The sequence below is a fragment of the Rhyacophila brunnea genome, unplaced genomic scaffold (genome assembly GCF_057557595.1).
Source record: "Rhyacophila brunnea isolate RB1 unplaced genomic scaffold, BYU_Rbru_1.0 scaffold_20, whole genome shotgun sequence".
Taxonomy (NCBI): Eukaryota; Metazoa; Arthropoda; class Insecta; order Trichoptera; family Rhyacophilidae; genus Rhyacophila; species Rhyacophila brunnea.
In genome coordinates this window covers 193,501-211,725 of record NW_028232860.1, presented here as the reverse complement: position 1 = coordinate 211,725, position 18,225 = coordinate 193,501, and the positions used below count along the sequence as shown (strand labels likewise).

Sequence of the window (18,225 nt, the reverse complement as noted above, 5' to 3'; positions counted from 1 at the left end):
CAGACGATGTAATAAAATAATGACTGACACCTTATTTTATCAACCAAAAGTTGAAACGGCCAACTACTATGCTATGACCAATTCATAAATAAAAGCACCATATCTATGTATTAATTAAATACATAGAAATAGATATGTACCTACATATTATACATATTCGGCGTAAAAACCTCAAAAATGATAATCATGCACGACTATTGCCACTCGATTACTAATAAATGGTAGGTAGGTACCTACCTATCATACATTTTTTTCACTTAATGTGACCTGTATGGGCATTGGTTAATAATAATCGCTGGCAAGCTATATTATTTCGTCTAGGTATCTTATAGGTTCAAAATGCTTGGGTGACTAGGTACAATGAAAAAATGGCGTTGCGAAAACCTTTATAACATTTTGTAGTCTTGGGACATCTCTCAACAGCAGCCTCAAAATGATTGATTCCTTGCTATAATTAGAAAAGAGGCGATCTTCCTGTTTTTTTATCTTCACAGAATTATTAAACTCATTATTTCGTTCTTCCAGTCAGCTTTGAACGTAATATTAGATTGATTAAGGGCATTAAGGCGAGATATAGGTACCTAGGTACCTAACTTGCCGACAACACCGAGTTGAGTCTTTATTTTAATTGAGGCTTTTCAGCGATTAGGAATGCAGTATATGTATGAATAGAATAGTTACCTAAATTATAATAATACTTATATTATAAGTACCCACATATAATTTGATTTTTTACGGCGTATTGAAAACCTGTGTTATTAAAAATCTATAAACCTTATAGAGATAGGTACCTATCTTCTTCTTATTGTGCCATCCCCTAGCGGAGGTCGACCACCATCAAGGCGATCTTATCTTTGTCGTCTGCTACCCGGAACAGTTCGGTGGAGCTGCACTCGTACCAATCACGGAGGTTCTTAAGCCACGAAATGCGGCGCCGTCCTTTGCTACGCTTCCCATTGATCTTTCCTTGAATGACAAGTTGGTGAATGCTGTATATGTGTCCTCTCATAATGTGGTCGAGGTATTGTAGTTTCCTGGTTTTGATACTACGTAGAATTTCTCGGTCCTTCCCCATTCGATTGAGAACTTCAACATTTGTCACCCGGTCAGTCCAAGGAATTTTGAGGATGCGTCTATACAGCCACATCTCGAAAGCTTTAAGTCTCCGTGACATCTCTTGGTTTAGCGTCCATACTTCCATGCCATAGAAAAGAATTGAGAGCACATAACAACGTACCATACGCAGTGACCTAGGTTAAGATCTCGATTGCTAAGGAGGCGTCTCATTTTGAGAAAGGCGCTCCTTGCGATCTCAATTGTAGTTTTTATTTCCTGAGACTGGTCCCATTTCTCATTGACCCATAATATCGTTGTTAGGCAAAAAATACAGCAAATCATTAATAGGTAATTAATAATTATTATGCTGTGTTATAATATGAATCATTATTTTTTACTGTTTATGTGTTAGCAGATCTAAAAAACTATAACGAAGTGATCGTATACTATTTTAAGCCTTTAACTTCCAAGTCGTATTTCTGATATAAATTTTATAAGCCCCACATGCCTATACGCTGAAATGATTCATTATTTTTCTATGTTACTTAGAGAAGCTTCATACATCGATTGGCGTAGGCCGTAGCGTATCGTTATACCGTACAATAGACAAAGGGTTAAGTTGACGATTATTCGTTATAAGAAAATATAATATATTATGAATTTTGCAGCAATGTGAAAATAGATTACGGCAAAGCAATAATTCCTTACGGGGCATCCCAAGTTTTCTAATGCAGCTCGAAGACGGTGAATTCCCATAACACGGGTAAGTACAGCGCAATTATTTTTTACTCTAGTAGCTTAAAATGTAATGACGTCATTCGTTAGTTCCTCGTACCTACTGCAGGTGCCTGGTCATGCGACTTCGAAACATTTTGATTTTTGATAATAGTGTAAAGATCGTAAAGATAAACCATCACTTATTTTATAATAATGTAGTGTTTTGAATGTATAGTTTCGTTATAATTATTACATTGAACTAGCTAAAGTTTTGTGATGTGATTTTACTTCATTTTATGACATGTGACGTAACCAATGTCGTTTGCCTAATCTAAATTGTTTTTAGGTGATCGAAGTTGGATCCTGAACAATTATTACCTACCGCATGAGATGAAAAAAAATACTCAGTATTCTTCGCCTAGAGAGATCCCACTTATCATCTGGGTCAATGTCAATGTTGGCGTAAGTAGTAAGTACTTATAAGATTTTACGCATGGAATGTAATGAAGTTAGAATGTCACCATCAATTTCCTAGGGTAAACAGTCTAGTGTAGAAAAAAAAACTATCAATTATAATCTGGATGGCGAACCCTTTTGAGTAGGTATATTAATATTTTACTAAATAACTAAATGAATACTTTTTTAATCAATTTTTATGGGTAATGATTACTCTCTGGTGTTTGCTTTTCTCCATCGCCAACCACCACGTCTCGACACACATAGTCGAGCGTATACCATGGTGTACCGAACATTGGGCGTTTTTCATAGCTGTGCTAAGAGTGACACCTGTAGAATCTTCCCGATATCTCGATTGGCGTGCAAGAATGCATGATTTCTAATCCAATTTAATCTATTATGGTCATGCCTCAATGAAAAAAGACCTTGCTAATCATATGGCGTTTCAAACTTTTTGAAAGAAATAGTGCCCCATAGAAACCAAGTTACAATAACCGAGCCGGTATTAAAACTTACTCGTTTGTATACATTGATATAAGTACCATGATAATACACCGTTTCATACAAAATCACAATATTAAAGTGGGCAAGTTTTGCAGAATAGGTCAAAGACATCTTTCAAAAATCTCGAATAATCCTTTTTTTGCAATGTGGGTAAAGTTAATATTTAACTACTTGCTACAATATAATATAATATATATATTAGCGTTTCGGAAAGAAATGTAAAACAATAACCCTTATTGCGATGTAGGCAGGGTTAATTTTTCAACCACATTTATCCACATTTTTATGTCCAGAGAGAATGATATTTGAATGAATGGATGGGACCTGTCGGATCTTGATTTCTATTAGCATCGTTTGCGAGGGTCCTTTCAATTTTTCAAATTGCGTATTCTCATATAAATGTTTGTATTCTATACAGGTGCCGTACGTAAACAAAAAGAACTGATGACTTCATTAAAATCTTGGATGCGGGCCGCATCGCGGCCAACATCGATTATTCTAACTCGGAGAAAGATCAGATGCGGTGCCTGGACATGCTCGCCACATACTGCGTGCAGGAAGCTAACCATGAAAAGAATATAAACATGAAACGGGATCTGTTCACCAAAGCCGCAAACCTATACACCACTGCCGACAAAATCATCATGTATGATCATGTAAGACGATACCTACCCACTTTCATTACCTATTTTATTCAACCTAGTCAAATTTTGTTCAAATTTCTTTATATATAATAATATGAAGTGAACTTTACAATTTACAAGTTCAATCCATTCACAACATGACTTGGAAAAACAAAATGAAAACAACTGATTTTTCATTATACAACAGCCGAATTTACTTTACCGGCGAAAATGCTGTACATCTGTATTTATTTTTTTTGCAGAATCTTTTGGGCCGAGCATACTTGTGCTTGTTGGAGGGTGATTAAGTGGTGGACGGTGGATGCGCAATTCAATTTCGTGGTGAATCAATCTTCCAACAACATCCCCTCGCTGTTCTGGAAAGTGTGCATCGCTTTCAATAAAAAAGACTACCGCAGCGCTCTCGGCTTCTACAGGGAAACTCTGAGAACCAACCCCAACCGCCTGGCTGTTCTCCGTCTCCGTTTCGGCATGGGCCATTGCTTTATGAAGCTAAATAATCAGGATAAAGCAAGGTTTGGGATACTTACATTGTTTTAAATATTTTTCACAGCAAACGTCAATCTGTGAAATGAGAATATACTCATCTCTCATTTAAAATAGTTCAATATAATATTTTAAATATTCAGTTAAAATGAATATCTAGAATTTTTCAAAATTGAGTTTGCATATTTCATCAAAGATCCATTAATTCTCATGTTTTTTTAAGTTTTGTTGATTTACGGATGAATGCCATGTGCCAAGTGCAATTTTGCATTATCTATCTTATATTCAAATTCTAAATAGTCATGACTCATGACTCTGGATCCAATTGGTAATGCAAGTGGCTAAACATCCATTTCTCATAAAAAAAATATTTTATATTTAAAATATTTTTTCCAATGAAAAACCATTATAGTGTAACAATAATTTAACCCTGATCATCCACAGATACGATTTCTAGTGCGCATGAATCACACAACTGATAAACATTCTACGAATAATGTTTGCTTTATAATAATTATTGACCTAAGAATAAGGTAGTATTATTTTGAAATACGCCATTTCTATTGGCATTTCCCAGTGGCTAAGCCACAACATACGACCGTAGCCATAACCATAATCTAACCTAACTGAAAAAAAATATTTTTTTAAATCGGTACATGTTCAAACACGGGCATTACCATGATCTTACTCCCTACTTCATTTATCATTTGTCAATTTATAGCTACGGCCGTATGTTGTAGCTTAACCACTGGGAAATGCCAATAAATATGGCGTATTTCAAAAAATAGTACCTTATTCTTAGGTCAATAATTATTATAAAGCAAACATTATTCGTAGAATGTTTATCACATTTGAATGGTCAAAGACATAGCTTATAATTAGTATCTTTAGAATTATCTTCAAATGTGTTAATCGTGCCAATTTTTTAATAATAAAATGCCTAATTTTTGTTAAATTTGGGATCACAAAGATTATTAAATATAATTTTTTATCGTAAATATGTCACTATATAATGTTAACATTAATTTTACTAATGGTTTTGTAAATGCGTTTAAAAAATAATGAATCTAAAAAATATTAATACCACTGCACATGGATGTACCGAAATATGACTATATTCTAAAACATTAGAGCGAAAAGTTTAAAAAAATACTATTTTATGTAATAAAAATACTTTATGCAGTCATCAAATGTTTAAAATAAATATAAAGGATAATAAGGCTTCAAAATTATATAAATAGATTATCTAAAACGTTTAAGGAATGTCCAGGATTATGCTCTGAATATACCTAATAGGTTGAGCAAATGGCTGACATCCATTTTTCCTAAAAACAAAATCTGTCAATACAAACCTCTACTCTGTGGAGGCCCATATGATCCTATTAGGATCGGACATGGTCGAAAGAAAAAAGAAAAAGAATACCATAAAAGCTCCATTTTTACCTATGCTGAGCATGTGGGCCGTTAAGTCTGTAAAGAAAACATGAAGAAATTATATGAACCTATAATTATGTCTGATTAATAAAATTACATACTTAATGTAAATATTATGATATAAATTTCATATATCACATGAGTATGAAATGAAATTTATGACGAAAAGAATAAAATCCTTTCTACATAAATTTTAAAAAGATCTCATTGCTCCATCTATCTAGTAATCATAATAGTAATTCAAGAACCTTGTCTATCCGCTTAATTCAGCAGGGTGAAAATTTTTCTCAGTTCAGTTCATTCAGTTGTCTTGTAATTTGTTTTCAGGGTTACAATCCAAGTCCAATAACAACACAGAGAATCGGGGGTTGTGTGCGGAGAACTGTTACTAACTTGCACGAGAAACCGCGACCAGGCTACGCAGTTTGCACTTTCTGCATTTGTCCTGCCGCACTTTGGCCTCGAGCAGATGTATATCATTTTATCGAGGGGATTCAGAGAATGTATGTATATTTTATATCATATTTGTATAGGCGTACAGTTAAAAATATATATTTTTACTGGCCCTACAATCCGATGTGGATCTCGGCTGCCTCATGAAGAGGTCTCAAAACAGATATTTTTTACAAGAAATATAATTGATCGTTTGCTCAACCTATTGGGTCCACAGCTTAACAGTTGATATTCCTAAATAATACACGTGATTTAAGAATGTAACAGTCTTCATTGAAAATATTTAACTTGGAACAGCCTCAGTAAAATACCCATTCGAAAAATCTTGGATCTTCTCAAGCTGACTCAGCTGGCATGCGATAAATCTAGGGTTGATTCCCATGTCATGTTCTAACATTTTTATCAATTAGGTTTGTTTCTGAACCTGTTTCGAGTTATGTATGGAAGATTGATGAATGTTTCATTGTTAAATCTTGTGTAACATCTTGAAGAATCTATAATTTAATTTAAACTATTAAAAAGTACTAGTATGTCAGTACGAAAATTCGAAGAGATCCTTATGCTATCTATGAATCAAAATTTGTATATAATAGAATATGACCTGGTATTCACCACTTAAGAAAATTGCTTTACAATAATTGTTTTGTTCACCCATACGCACTTGTGGCAGGCCGCTGCGGCTAGCCGGCATACAAAAAACAATATGCGGCTAGCCGCGATGCGGCCTGCCGCAAGTGCGTATGGGCACTAAGCTTTTTATCAAGTCATCATCATCAGCCGGGGTCGATCTACAGTTGGATGAAGGCCTCCCTTAGCTTCCTCCATTTTTCTCGGTCCATAATTCTTTACTGCCACATACATCCTTCTTCTTGGTCGTTCACTCATGGCTGAGGATCGTGACCACTTTTTAATTTTGCCATCCAACTTTATTGCCGAGTTTTTTCTTATTTTTTTATCAAGTATGAGGACTGAAATTTATGTTCTAGTCTATATTATTATAATGTTGTAATTATTATTGTTAATACTGTATGGTGGGCGAATTTAAATAATTCATGCAAAGCCAATGTATAAATATATTAAGTTGTTTTATTGTATTCAACAATTATTCCTTCACTGGGCCTCCCAATGTTTCAAAAATGTCATAAAGGCTCAACCAAAGAACTACGAGATAATAAAAATTCTTGGATCACTATACGCTAAATCTACCTTTCAATCTTAACGAGATGTAGCTCATGCACATCTCAAGAAAGTCACTGATCAATTCCCAGATGACATCGAAGCTTGGATTTAATTAGAGCAGTCTGATTTGCAGTTATATCATCCCATTTTTTATTAATATCGACCCTTAATCGGCAGAACAACGTAAGCGACACTTTTTGGTAAATTGCGTTTTAAATGGAGAACTGTTCAATATAACCTAGCGCATAAGTGACAAAAATATTAGAGCCCGATCTCAATCGCGTGACATTTTTTTAGGGTCTGTGCCTTTTAGCGTTTTAACTTGTATCGCATTATAAAGTAGAGCAAAACAACGTAACCGACGTTATTTGATAGTGTAAGCTACGGTACGGTTTATTCGGTGGTCCGTCTGGTAGTGAGTTGTGCGAAAACCGATTTGGGAGCAAAGCTCGCGCCGTCCAGTAAAACTGGCTGAGATAAAATAAACCTGGTAATAGAGTTTATTAAACAATAATTACCCGCCGTTACATCTCACTACTGTCGGAATAATCTACGAAGAATAGTATCTTCCTATAGATTTTTGAAATGATAAAAATGTATAAGTATAAAATTTATACTGAAAATTTGGATTCTTTGAATGAATCCACTAATGTCGTGATTCGGAATGTTTTCAGAAACGTATTTACTAGACAGTAAGTTCAACTTGGGTTTTCATCTACCAAAAAAGATAATAGTGTTCTTTTTGCGAGAAAGTAACAAATATGTCTGGTGACGAGAGAATTCGGCTAATTGAAACGGATACTTACAAATGTCCCCTTACCGTAAAGGATAAATGCAAAGAGATGTTCTTTAATGATCTGGCCAAAAGTAAAAATCACAATGATGTTTTGTGCGCAAGTTTTGACCTCGAGAAGGTGCTAAACACTCCCTAGTCGAAATACGCATACTATAATGAAAGTATCTACGAAAGTGGAACAAATAATGGATACTGCTTTTTATGAGGTGAAACTGATGGTAAACGTGGCAGTAATGAGATCTCAGCAATCATGCACAAATCTTTGGACAGGACTGACAAAGCGGGAAAAAATCAAGGAATTATTATACTGTGATTGGTTAGAATAAGAACCGGGCAACACTGGGTATGCTATCTTATTTTATGAAAAATTCAACTTTCATTGAATTGATAGAATTACATTTTCTATTACCAGTGGGTCTATTCTGTATTTATCGACCGCTAAAGTGATAAAGTGATAAATATTATCAAACTTAGGGTAGGTTTGTATTATAGTTCTGCCGATTAAGGGTCGATATACAAGACATACACTTTCATTTTTAAAGATATAATAATTATGTATAACCATCTTAGTCATTTTGTCATCTGTCTTTGTTTCATCGTTGATACTAGATAGATCAATATACAGTTCAGAGAAGAGGTGTTTATTATCTGCATTGTGAAACTTGTAAAACAGTTTAGAGATTCACACAATTCACCAAGCACGTCTTTATAGCGAGCAGCAGCCATATTGTAGATCCAATTCATGGTCCGAAATATGTGTATCTATATGACAAGGGTGATCGACTAAATCTCATGGAGCAATTTGGGATAAAAAAAGTGTATTCCAAAAAAGTCTATGTGGATGTTAATCTGTAAAAGACTTGTTTTCGCAGGGTTTAATTGAATTTTAAAAACTAACCCAACACCATCTGTAAGTTGTCTTATTTCAATGAAAAAAATATGCATGACTGACAAAGTTTAATGTGCACTATTTATGGCAGTTCTTAACAGCCTACCTCCACCCTTCACCACTGCTATCTATGCCCCAAGGCTTTCTATGTAATGTGCTGCTCACCCATCTAATGGTCAAACAAGCAATGAAATGTAAAAACAATAAATTGTTGACTACGTAGTATACGTTTATACAGCAAATACTTTAAGTAATATTCTGTTTATTTCTGTACACGTTTGCTTAATCTTATCAATGCTTTTTTGTTTGCAGTATGAGAATTGTTTGAACAAATTCCACGCTCACCATAATGTGGATGATTTGATTTACATGGCCCGAGCTGTGTCGTATGCGAATCGACTCCAGGAAGCCAATATAGCTTTGCTACGAGCCAGACGAGTTGGGCCTTGTAACGGCTCTCTACTCTACACCATGATGCTCATCCTGAGAAGAATGTCCGCCCACGTTTTGATTGGTCACAGAAGTTTATTACTTTCAATACTTACCTATGTAACTACCTACCCACAGAAAATTGATTAATTTTTGTATCATAAATTTCATGATTTTTCCTTTATAACATTGATGATTTATTGTAATATATTTAGACCAAGCAAAGAAATTACACGTTACACCTCCTTACATTTTTAAGTTTAAGTCGACCACCCAGTTAAGTACCTCTTGGATTGATGATTGTTAATAGAAAGGTAGTTTAAAGTATTTTAATAAATAATTGATGTTTTATGATAAATGTTGAATTTCATTTTTTCACCCTTTCCTTTGCTCAGCTGTAATAAAATATTATTATATTCGCAGAGAGCATAATATTCATAGACTATAGATACATCTAGACGCCACCCGTTGCATTGCTAAATGAAGCTGCGTGCCATGCGTTTGGTTTGTGGGTGAGCGAACGCATTCATCTACAAATGTTCGAGACCATAGACCATTTCGGTAGTGCTCGCACTAGACGCTCAGAATTAAAATATAATTTTCTATAATAATATACAAATAAATTATCACGAACATGTATCAACTTACCTATGAAGCGTAATACCATCTTTTTGCTTATCAGTACGGCTACCATATTTTAATACAACACATAAAACCATCTTTCCTGCTTAAATAACTAAAAATATTTACCAATGACTATGTTTAACACAAAAAATAGCAATTTAGCAACACGAGCTACGACGCTACGTGAAGCGATTTACCACAATTTGTCGGCGATACTTTTGGAAACTAACTCAAACATATGTAGACCTTTTATCTTACTATAGCGCGTGTCGCAGAGATTATAAGGGTGCCGAATACTTTCCCACTCGCACTCATGCATCGTTTTTGTTCAGGCCTTGATAATATTACTAATTGCACTTTTGGAGGAGTCCACACTGCTCTAAAGGGATCTTATAGAATATACTATATCACAATATTTGTGAGGGTGACATTCTTTATGAACATAAAACACAATTTTAAAACATATCTGCTCGATTAATGGAACCGCTGGAAGCTGAGTCCCATTGTATTCTTACCAAGCCGCAAAGGTCAATAATACTAGCATAATTTGTAAAAAGCTTCAGTCACATTACGGCTAGTTATGCCGTAATTGGATATAATACTGGTGACTAAATTGGTAAAGCGCATCGGCCAGAATTCAATGTATACAGGTTCGAATTCTGTCAGGTGTCATATTTTTTTAAGTACCAATGTTTCTGAGGTGTTTTCAAACAGTGCAAGTAGGTAGGTATATTGTTCTTGTCGGTTTATAGGAAGCCAGCGGCAAACAAATTTTGAAAATAGCTGATATACCTACTGGATTATTTGTTAGGTTAGGTTTTCATTTTTGTATTCATGAATTTTGCCAAAATCAGCAATAAAAATTGGCGCGGTTCCCGCCTGGCTTTCTGTAAACTGACTTGCACCGGTATGTAAATCAGTGCCCCGCAACCTTTTCTCCACGACACACCACAGGTCTTCACAGAAGACAGTGACACGCCGCATGTTAAACAATTTATACACCAAAACATGGACCCCACATCCTGAAGGGGGACCCCAGACTAGGATATTTGCCCCCCCTACCTATCGCTAAGATTAAAGACAGTGTGATACCCTAAAATAGAGTTTTTAAAATGGTGTTTGAGGTAAAATTAATGGTATTGAATGTTTGTATTTATTAATACATCCACTTGAATTATGGTTAGTTGTCTGGTTAAGAATATTTGTTTGTCGAATATTGACACAATAATAATAAATAATTATTGTAACCTACAATCGAATGTTTTAAATTATTAATACCAGCGTAGTAAAATAGCGCTGCAGTCAATTATTTTTAATATGTGAGCAAATTTGTAATTTGTGTTTATCTTACTCCTTGTCGGAAATCCAAGAATATTCTTTTTTAACCGAAATCCAGAAAATAGCCAATGGAACATCTGCAAAATTTAGTTTTTAGAGTCCCATCGTTTCTCAATTCAACTTCAACGAAAGCGCTTCTATAGAATTTTCGGCATTGGTTGCGAAAGGGTTTCGAATCCAGTCGTATTGATTGTATGAATGTAATGATGAAATTTCTTTTGCTGCAAAGTTAATTGTTTTTGAGACGGATCCAAAATTAATTGCTTGTTTTTAATGGTGGTCTGGTAGGTCCTTTGATACATTTGTAGAGATCCTTGTCTTAACTCCTAGTTTATCAGAGCACGTCAATATATTATTTTCATTCTGACTTTGCATTGTTTTATTAAGTTCATGCAGGTGCTAAAATATATTACCGAACATATATTTTTATATGTACGCAAATTTGGTTATTAAGTAATTATCGTATAATATACAAAATTATTTGTTTTTTTGCAAGCAATGCACCGCGACACACCTACCGTCTAGCGGCGCACCGGTGTGCTATAGAGCTACAAGTCTCATGACAGTGTTAAACAGAGTATGATTCTCTCAGTTCAGATGGCATCCTAGTTATTTTCAAGGAGCGTATGTGGCATAGGTGCTGGTGCATTATGGCTCATCCATCAATATTGACCACGGCACTGGGTGTGTAGAAAATGATGGGTATTAGGAAATGAAAAAAATATCGACGTTATCGTGACATTGTTACCATAGAATACTTCAATGTAGTTACTAGGTGCTGGGAAAATTCTAGGGAGAACAATAATTATCCACTATAACTGCTTGAGCAGGGATGTGGTAAATAGACGGATAAACTTGTATTAAATAGTATTTCCAGTACCCTAAACCTGAAAGGCGCATCACATGTGACAGAAGATTTTGACGTATGATAGGCAACGACAACAAACTTAGTATACATATAATCATAGACAATATATGACAAAATATAAATATTTAATAACTATTAATTATACATGATTCATACGCTGTCAATCGAAATGATAAGGTGGATAATAACTACTTATAATTTTGTTTATTGGTTGTCTTATTATTAAACGTACATAAAATTGGGATTTTTAAAGTAACTAGCGTTGGATATAAAGCTTGCTCGTCATAAATTAATGCATAACGAAACATTTATGAACGCACGAGGTCTAAAGATACAGTGAAAGCTATCAATAATTTGTAAGATAAATAACAATAAATAGTATAATATTATTATATTGTGACATTGGAGTGATGAAAACAGTTTTTGGTGACAGCTATAACTGTTGCGAATGGCTTTGCAAAGTATATTTTGACGACGCACCAATAAAAATATATACAGGTGCTTTCCAAATTGAAGCACGAAGATGTTGATTATCATCAATTAGTATAAATGGAAAACAGGTAGATAGGAGCCGTATTGGCTGTTTTGCGAAACTCTTTTGACCAGACCATCCATGCGGATGCGGTTGTTTTTGTTCGGGATATTTTGACAGGGTACTTAGTGAAAATGGAAAAATGCGAATTTTTCGCGTAATTTACACGGAAAAACAATAAAAAATATATGAAAAATCATATAATTAAATTACTCAAAGGTATGCATTTAAAAAATGTGGAAAAAAAATGTTTGGTGTTAAAACTTGACGGCCACTCAAAATTAATTTTCTAGGTTAATATAAAAGATAAAAATTTGAAAAATCGTGTTAAAATTTTACATAAATATACATAATCGTATGCACTTAACAAAAATTTTTTAAAGCAAATTTATTTGTTCAAGTATCAGATCACTGAATTTAGAGAACTAATATCTCTCACGATATAATCTCTAAAACAAAAAAAGCACGTGCACAAACGTAAGCTAATAATAGTCAAATTGATGACCTAATAAAAAATTAAAAAAGTTTGTTGGATGGTTCTACTTAACGTTCATCAAATATTTCATATCAAATAACTCACGCACTATATGAGAAAAAAAATAAAAAAGTATGCAGGATTGCGCATTAGCTATGCGACAAGAGATTTTACTAAAAGAAATTTTTATAAACCCACGCAGTCAGGTTTTGCATACAAACTTAAAAATTAAATAGCGCGCTGAATACAGATGAAAAGACAAAAAAAAATCGTGCACTAACGTTAACTACCAACGCACTAGTGTTTACAATTTAAATTTTGAAAAAAATATAAGTTTAGTGACACAAGTATCCAGCATTTAGCTGGGTCACCCAAATTGAAATGCAAATAACCCCCTTAATGTGCGTGCACAAACGAAATAAACGCGTGCACAAACGTGCACTAACGATGCACAAACGAATGCACTAAAAAAAAGTTGAAATTTCAACATTGGGTGACCCAACGTTTAGCTGGAACACCCAATTTGAAATTGGAATTTTTCGGTTATTATAGGTGCACAAACGAAAAAAAATCGTGCACAAACGTGCACTAACGATGCACAAACAAATGCACACAAAAAAAGTTGGAGTTTTAACATTGGGTGATCCAGGTAAATGGACCTGTCATTCATTCTTGCCACCCGATACAAATGTACCGAATTTGACAGGTATTTTTGGAATATGGAACTCCATGATGACTTTAAATTTTTTATTTTATTTTTCTCATTACTTTTGAATATATATTTACCGATGAATAAACTTTTCTAGCTATTTTTCGAAAACAACTTTACATAGAGTCATCACCATAATAATAAATTATAGTACGGTTAGCAGCACTGGTGTTGCCGTCTTTTGATCACCAATTTCCGCAAAAAATTATAGGTAGGTATAATAATATACGCGTTATCATCTGTTGAAAAGGTACCTACCTATGTTTCTCACAAAAAATAACAGAGAATTTGAGAAATTTCAAGACCCTTTTTTATTTATGTAGCTCTTCCGACCAAAAAATGCTTACCAGCGAATTCAAATTCCATTTTACAAGTCAAGGGTTTTTTTTTAAATCTCTTTCGAACGTTTATTTTCATTTCGACATTTTTTTTTCTATTACGAAATTATAGTACTTTCTCCGTTTTTTTTTTGTTGTTGAATCCTTAGTACAAATAGGCACTATAATAATGATAGTGTTGGCAAACTGAGTTCCAGTGGTTTCCAATCGTTTGACATTTAAAAAATTGGTGCAATGCGCATGCTTAGAGAGTAAACTGGAAACTGTGATTTGACGCTTGGTTCACTGTCCAGCAAAAATCAAACCATTCTCTGACTATCCGAAGTGGTTTGGTATGAAACGTCAAACCACATCTGACGATATGCAAAGTGATAACGGCCCAGACAAGCCCTAACCTAAAAATGAGGCGGTCAGAGCAAAAGTGGCGTAACCAACAAATGTCTAAACGGAGTTAACCATTGGAGGAGGTTCCAAAGGAATATATTAGGTGGTTGTGACCAGTGGCGGCCGGTGGTTTCCAAAATTGCTTTCATTGGGGGTGCACTAAAAATTGTCTTACCTTATTTAAAAAGCATATCAATTCAGCGTTGTTTCTGTTTAGCGAACACCTCAATCGCTTCTCATTAAAGTCTGCAACTGTTTGTAAAAGTTTTTTCTCAATGCTTAACACAGGTAGATAGTTAAGTCTGTCCTGATTCATGGTAAGTATTTCTTAAAGACGATTTAATTCTTTTAATGGTTGAAAAACACTTTTCACTTTCTACAGATGTCATCGGACCATCCTTTTTTTAATTCTGACTCTTCGAAGGAATTCTTATTATTATTGATAAAGTCTACGTTTACCGAGATCATTTTAAAACACATACACTTCACTGATTAAACTATAATTATATGTATTATTATGAATCTTTTATTCAAAATTTATCATTTTAAAACACATACACTTCACTGATTAAACAATAAGTATATGTATTATTATGAATATTTTATTCAAAATTTATTTTTATGAACAAAATTATCGAAATAACGTGACAAAACACCTAAAAAAGCCGACTATAGACCGCAACGATAGAAACCATACTGAATTGTATGTAAGTAAATAATATTTGAAGAAAATATAAAAAAAAAAATGTATAACTATTGATTGTTTTGAATAGGTAGGTACATATTTTTCGACTCTCGACAAAGCGTCAGTTTCTTAGTCTACAAAAGGTAATAAAACTCCGGCAAAATGCCTGCATTGTTAAAAATATGACATCATGTTATTAATTCACCTACTAATATATAAATTATATTCAAATATTTAACGATTTAAGGATCGTATCCATAATATTTATGTTGATAATCAATTTGTATTCAAAATCAGCCTATTTTCAATGAATTTATATGAGATTTAAATAAAAAATCTATTTTTTTTTATCAATCCTGCTAAATCTCAGTTACTACATTTTTCCGCTTATACTATTTTTTTTCTGTGTCGAATTTTGAGCTGCATCCCAAAAGGTCATAAAATTTTGTATATTTATGGTTTTCACGTGTCGGGTTGAACTGTTATTACACAATGTAATATGAACGGCAAACCAAGATCAGTATTAGGGCGCTGACCACAGCGCTCGTTTTCGATGACTGTTCAATGGGTGCATGCTTTTGGTAATTGACATGGATTAAATTGCGACAAAGGAGTGTTGACTTATGAATAGCATTGTTGCACATTGAGAGATGTTTAGGAAAAAGGAGTGCAGCGCACATGCATGGTGTTAGAGAAGCCGCCGCTAGTTGTGACTGGTCCTCCGCCATCTTTAGCTGTCAGTCGCCATTTTGGAATTCAGCTATCTTTTTGTCATCGAATTATAGTACGCGGTCCAAGAAATGATAGTATGTATTTCGGCAAAAATTATAGGACGTTGAGATACCCGGGGTTCCAGCGGCTAGCTCAGGTGTCCATCGAACCCCGGATTCACAAAAAAAAAAAAACGGTTGGAGTATAAATAAAACTCGGTGTTTCGTGTTCGTGACGTGGTCTTATATTTTCTTATGATTTTTAGTTTCACAAATTTATATCTGGGTTTTTACGATTATAGTCGCAGGTCCTATCCAATTGGAAAAGGGACGCTTACTCACTTTTTTTCTCTTTTTAAATTCCTCAGACCCACGCCAACTAGTAAAAGGGACTAGTGATTGGCCAAATCTGATCGCATGATCTTTGATTCGGCGAATCACGAGCCTGACCCTGGCGCCGGCGCGCGAGGATTTCACGCACAATGCGCGGCAAAATTTATTATATTTGAATACTTATATTTAGTCTTAAAATTATCTCTTTGATCCATCATCATTTATACTTTTTAAATCAAATTAAATTTATCTTAATTACACCTCCGCCCAGTATATGATTTTCACACACCGGACGAAGGCCTTTACTTATGAATAAAAAAATACTTACGTGGTTGAGCAAGGAAACAGATTAGATGTTTTACGAAGCCGTTTCTAGAGGTCAGGGTTACGTTTCGACTTGATAGCTACTAAATGATTATTTTACACCGGGAGAAGCCCGCCTGTAACAGGGGTGTATCAACGTGTTGAAAATGTAAGTTTTTTCTTTGTCACATACACAACAAAGAATTCGAGAAATTCCGATGCCCTGCTTTATTTAAACAACTCTTACGACTGAAAAATGCTAATCGGCGAACCTAACCTAACCAATTCCATTTTTCAAAATTGTGGTATTTTTGACGTACTATATTTTTTAATAGTACGTGGACGAAAATGTTACTTTTTAAATAGTACGCGGACCAAAATGTACTATAATTATAGTTCGGTTGGCAACACTGCGCTCACTGACAGATGGCAGCTCGCGACGGCGGAGAACCAGTAAAAACACCCATATATTAGTCTATGGTAATAAGGAACGACTTCCAATGGTTAACCCCGTTTAGACATTTTTGTGGGTTACGCCACTTCTGCTCTGACCGCCTCAAATAATTTTTATTTTATTCCGTATCTGTCATTTTCTCCACATATTCTGTAACCTATGAACATTATAATATTTTTATGATTAAGAAAAATTTAGATGATAAGCATTCTTCGGCATTTATATATCGTGAGATGTTTATATTAATATTTTAGACATTTACACCATAGGAGTTCAGTTGAATTAGGTATAATCTAATATAAATCAGAGAGTGATTCTGACGATGTTGAAGTGCCGCAAGTTTTCAATGGAAGAAAGCCAGTAGCTATCAAACGTGAGTGGATTAAATGTCAAGAATTTGACACAACAGCATTGGCTCGAGCCCACGTGGTCTCTTTGAACACGTGGGGCAAGTGAGCGTGCTACAAAACGTCTGAAGGGGATAAGGAATGTTATCGCTGCACAGCTGGTTCATACCGAAAAGTAGAATGCCCTGCTGGAACCCAGCTATTATTTCATGCGGAAAGTCAAAAGGTGTCAATGTATCAAACAATTAATGAGCATGACAACCACGCGGACGGTCTTCGAGGTCTTGCAGCGTCAACAAAAAATATTGTAGATACAGCAGTTGTTCGATGACGGTATTAGGAAACCGAATGCAATGTTGAGTGCATTCCGTGTCCGCAATCTAGAAGAGCCAGAAAAATCGAAATTGAAGTCCTTTCTAGCGTCATTTCGCAAGGAAAAGTTTGGCCCGCCAACTATATCATTAGTGGAATGATGTGCCAGTAAAAAAGGTATTCAAGATGACGATGACTATAGTTTGGCGAAGCTTACGAACAAAAAACATATCAAGCACTTCTGATCGAAAATATAGATACACATTTAAAAAAATGACTTGACTGAAAGACATGAAAATGACTGAAAAAGTTTTTTTGTAAAGATATAAATTGTCCATATAAATGTGTAATATATTATGTTGAAATGAAGTAATCATTAATATTAATATAACGTAATAAAATTAATTAAAAACAAGCAGTTTTGGTACATAATATTATACCCAGTTTACACATGCATGGATTTACTGTTGACAATTTTCAAGAAAATGTATGGGTAAACATGTATTATCCTGCAGTTGCAAACTTGCATGCATGAAATAAAAAATTTGGAAGCTTCTGAATTTTCATGCGACAGTAGGATTTTTTCGATCTGCTCCTGCGCAGTAGAACGATAGTGGCGAACCTGCCGGCAAAAAAATGAAAAACGAATTTTCAGGTTGACCGATTTTCACTAGGTACCTTAAAGTACGAAATAGTACCATAAAATGACAACATCGCGTCTCGCTCACTCTTAACCGGATGGCTGCCAATGACGTCTTGAGACGCGAACT

The 18,225-nt window shown here is 34.6% G+C and overlaps 1 protein-coding gene across 2 annotated transcripts; it reads left to right on the top strand.

Annotated features, from left to right (window-relative positions):
• Window positions 1–136: 136 nt before the first annotated feature.
• Window positions 137–9,401, top strand: LOC147071021 (RNA polymerase-associated protein CTR9 homolog). Of its 2 annotated transcripts, XM_085948232.1 has the most exons (7): window positions 137–221; window positions 1,725–1,819; window positions 2,120–2,242; window positions 3,152–3,389; window positions 3,620–3,892; window positions 5,625–5,800; window positions 8,927–9,401. In XM_085948232.1, exons 4-6 carry the CDS (start codon window positions 3,382–3,384, stop codon window positions 5,644–5,646), a joined length of 303 nt encoding a protein of 100 aa, XP_085804358.1. In that variant the 5' UTR covers window positions 137–221; window positions 1,725–1,819; window positions 2,120–2,242; window positions 3,152–3,381; the 3' UTR covers window positions 5,647–5,800; window positions 8,927–9,401. The 2 variants fall into 2 exon arrangements, with proteins under 2 accessions (XP_085804358.1, XP_085804359.1); XM_085948233.1 differs by lacking the exons at window positions 137–221; window positions 1,725–1,819 and having other exon boundaries at window positions 1,906–2,242.
• The last annotated feature ends 8,824 nt before the right edge of the window (window positions 9,402–18,225 follow it).

Coding starts and splice junctions, on each gene's coding strand:
- LOC147071021 (XM_085948232.1), top strand. Junction 3,893..5,624: donor AATAATCAGGATAAAGCAAG/GTTTGGGATACT, acceptor ATTTGTTTTCAG/GGTTACAATCCAAGTCCAAT.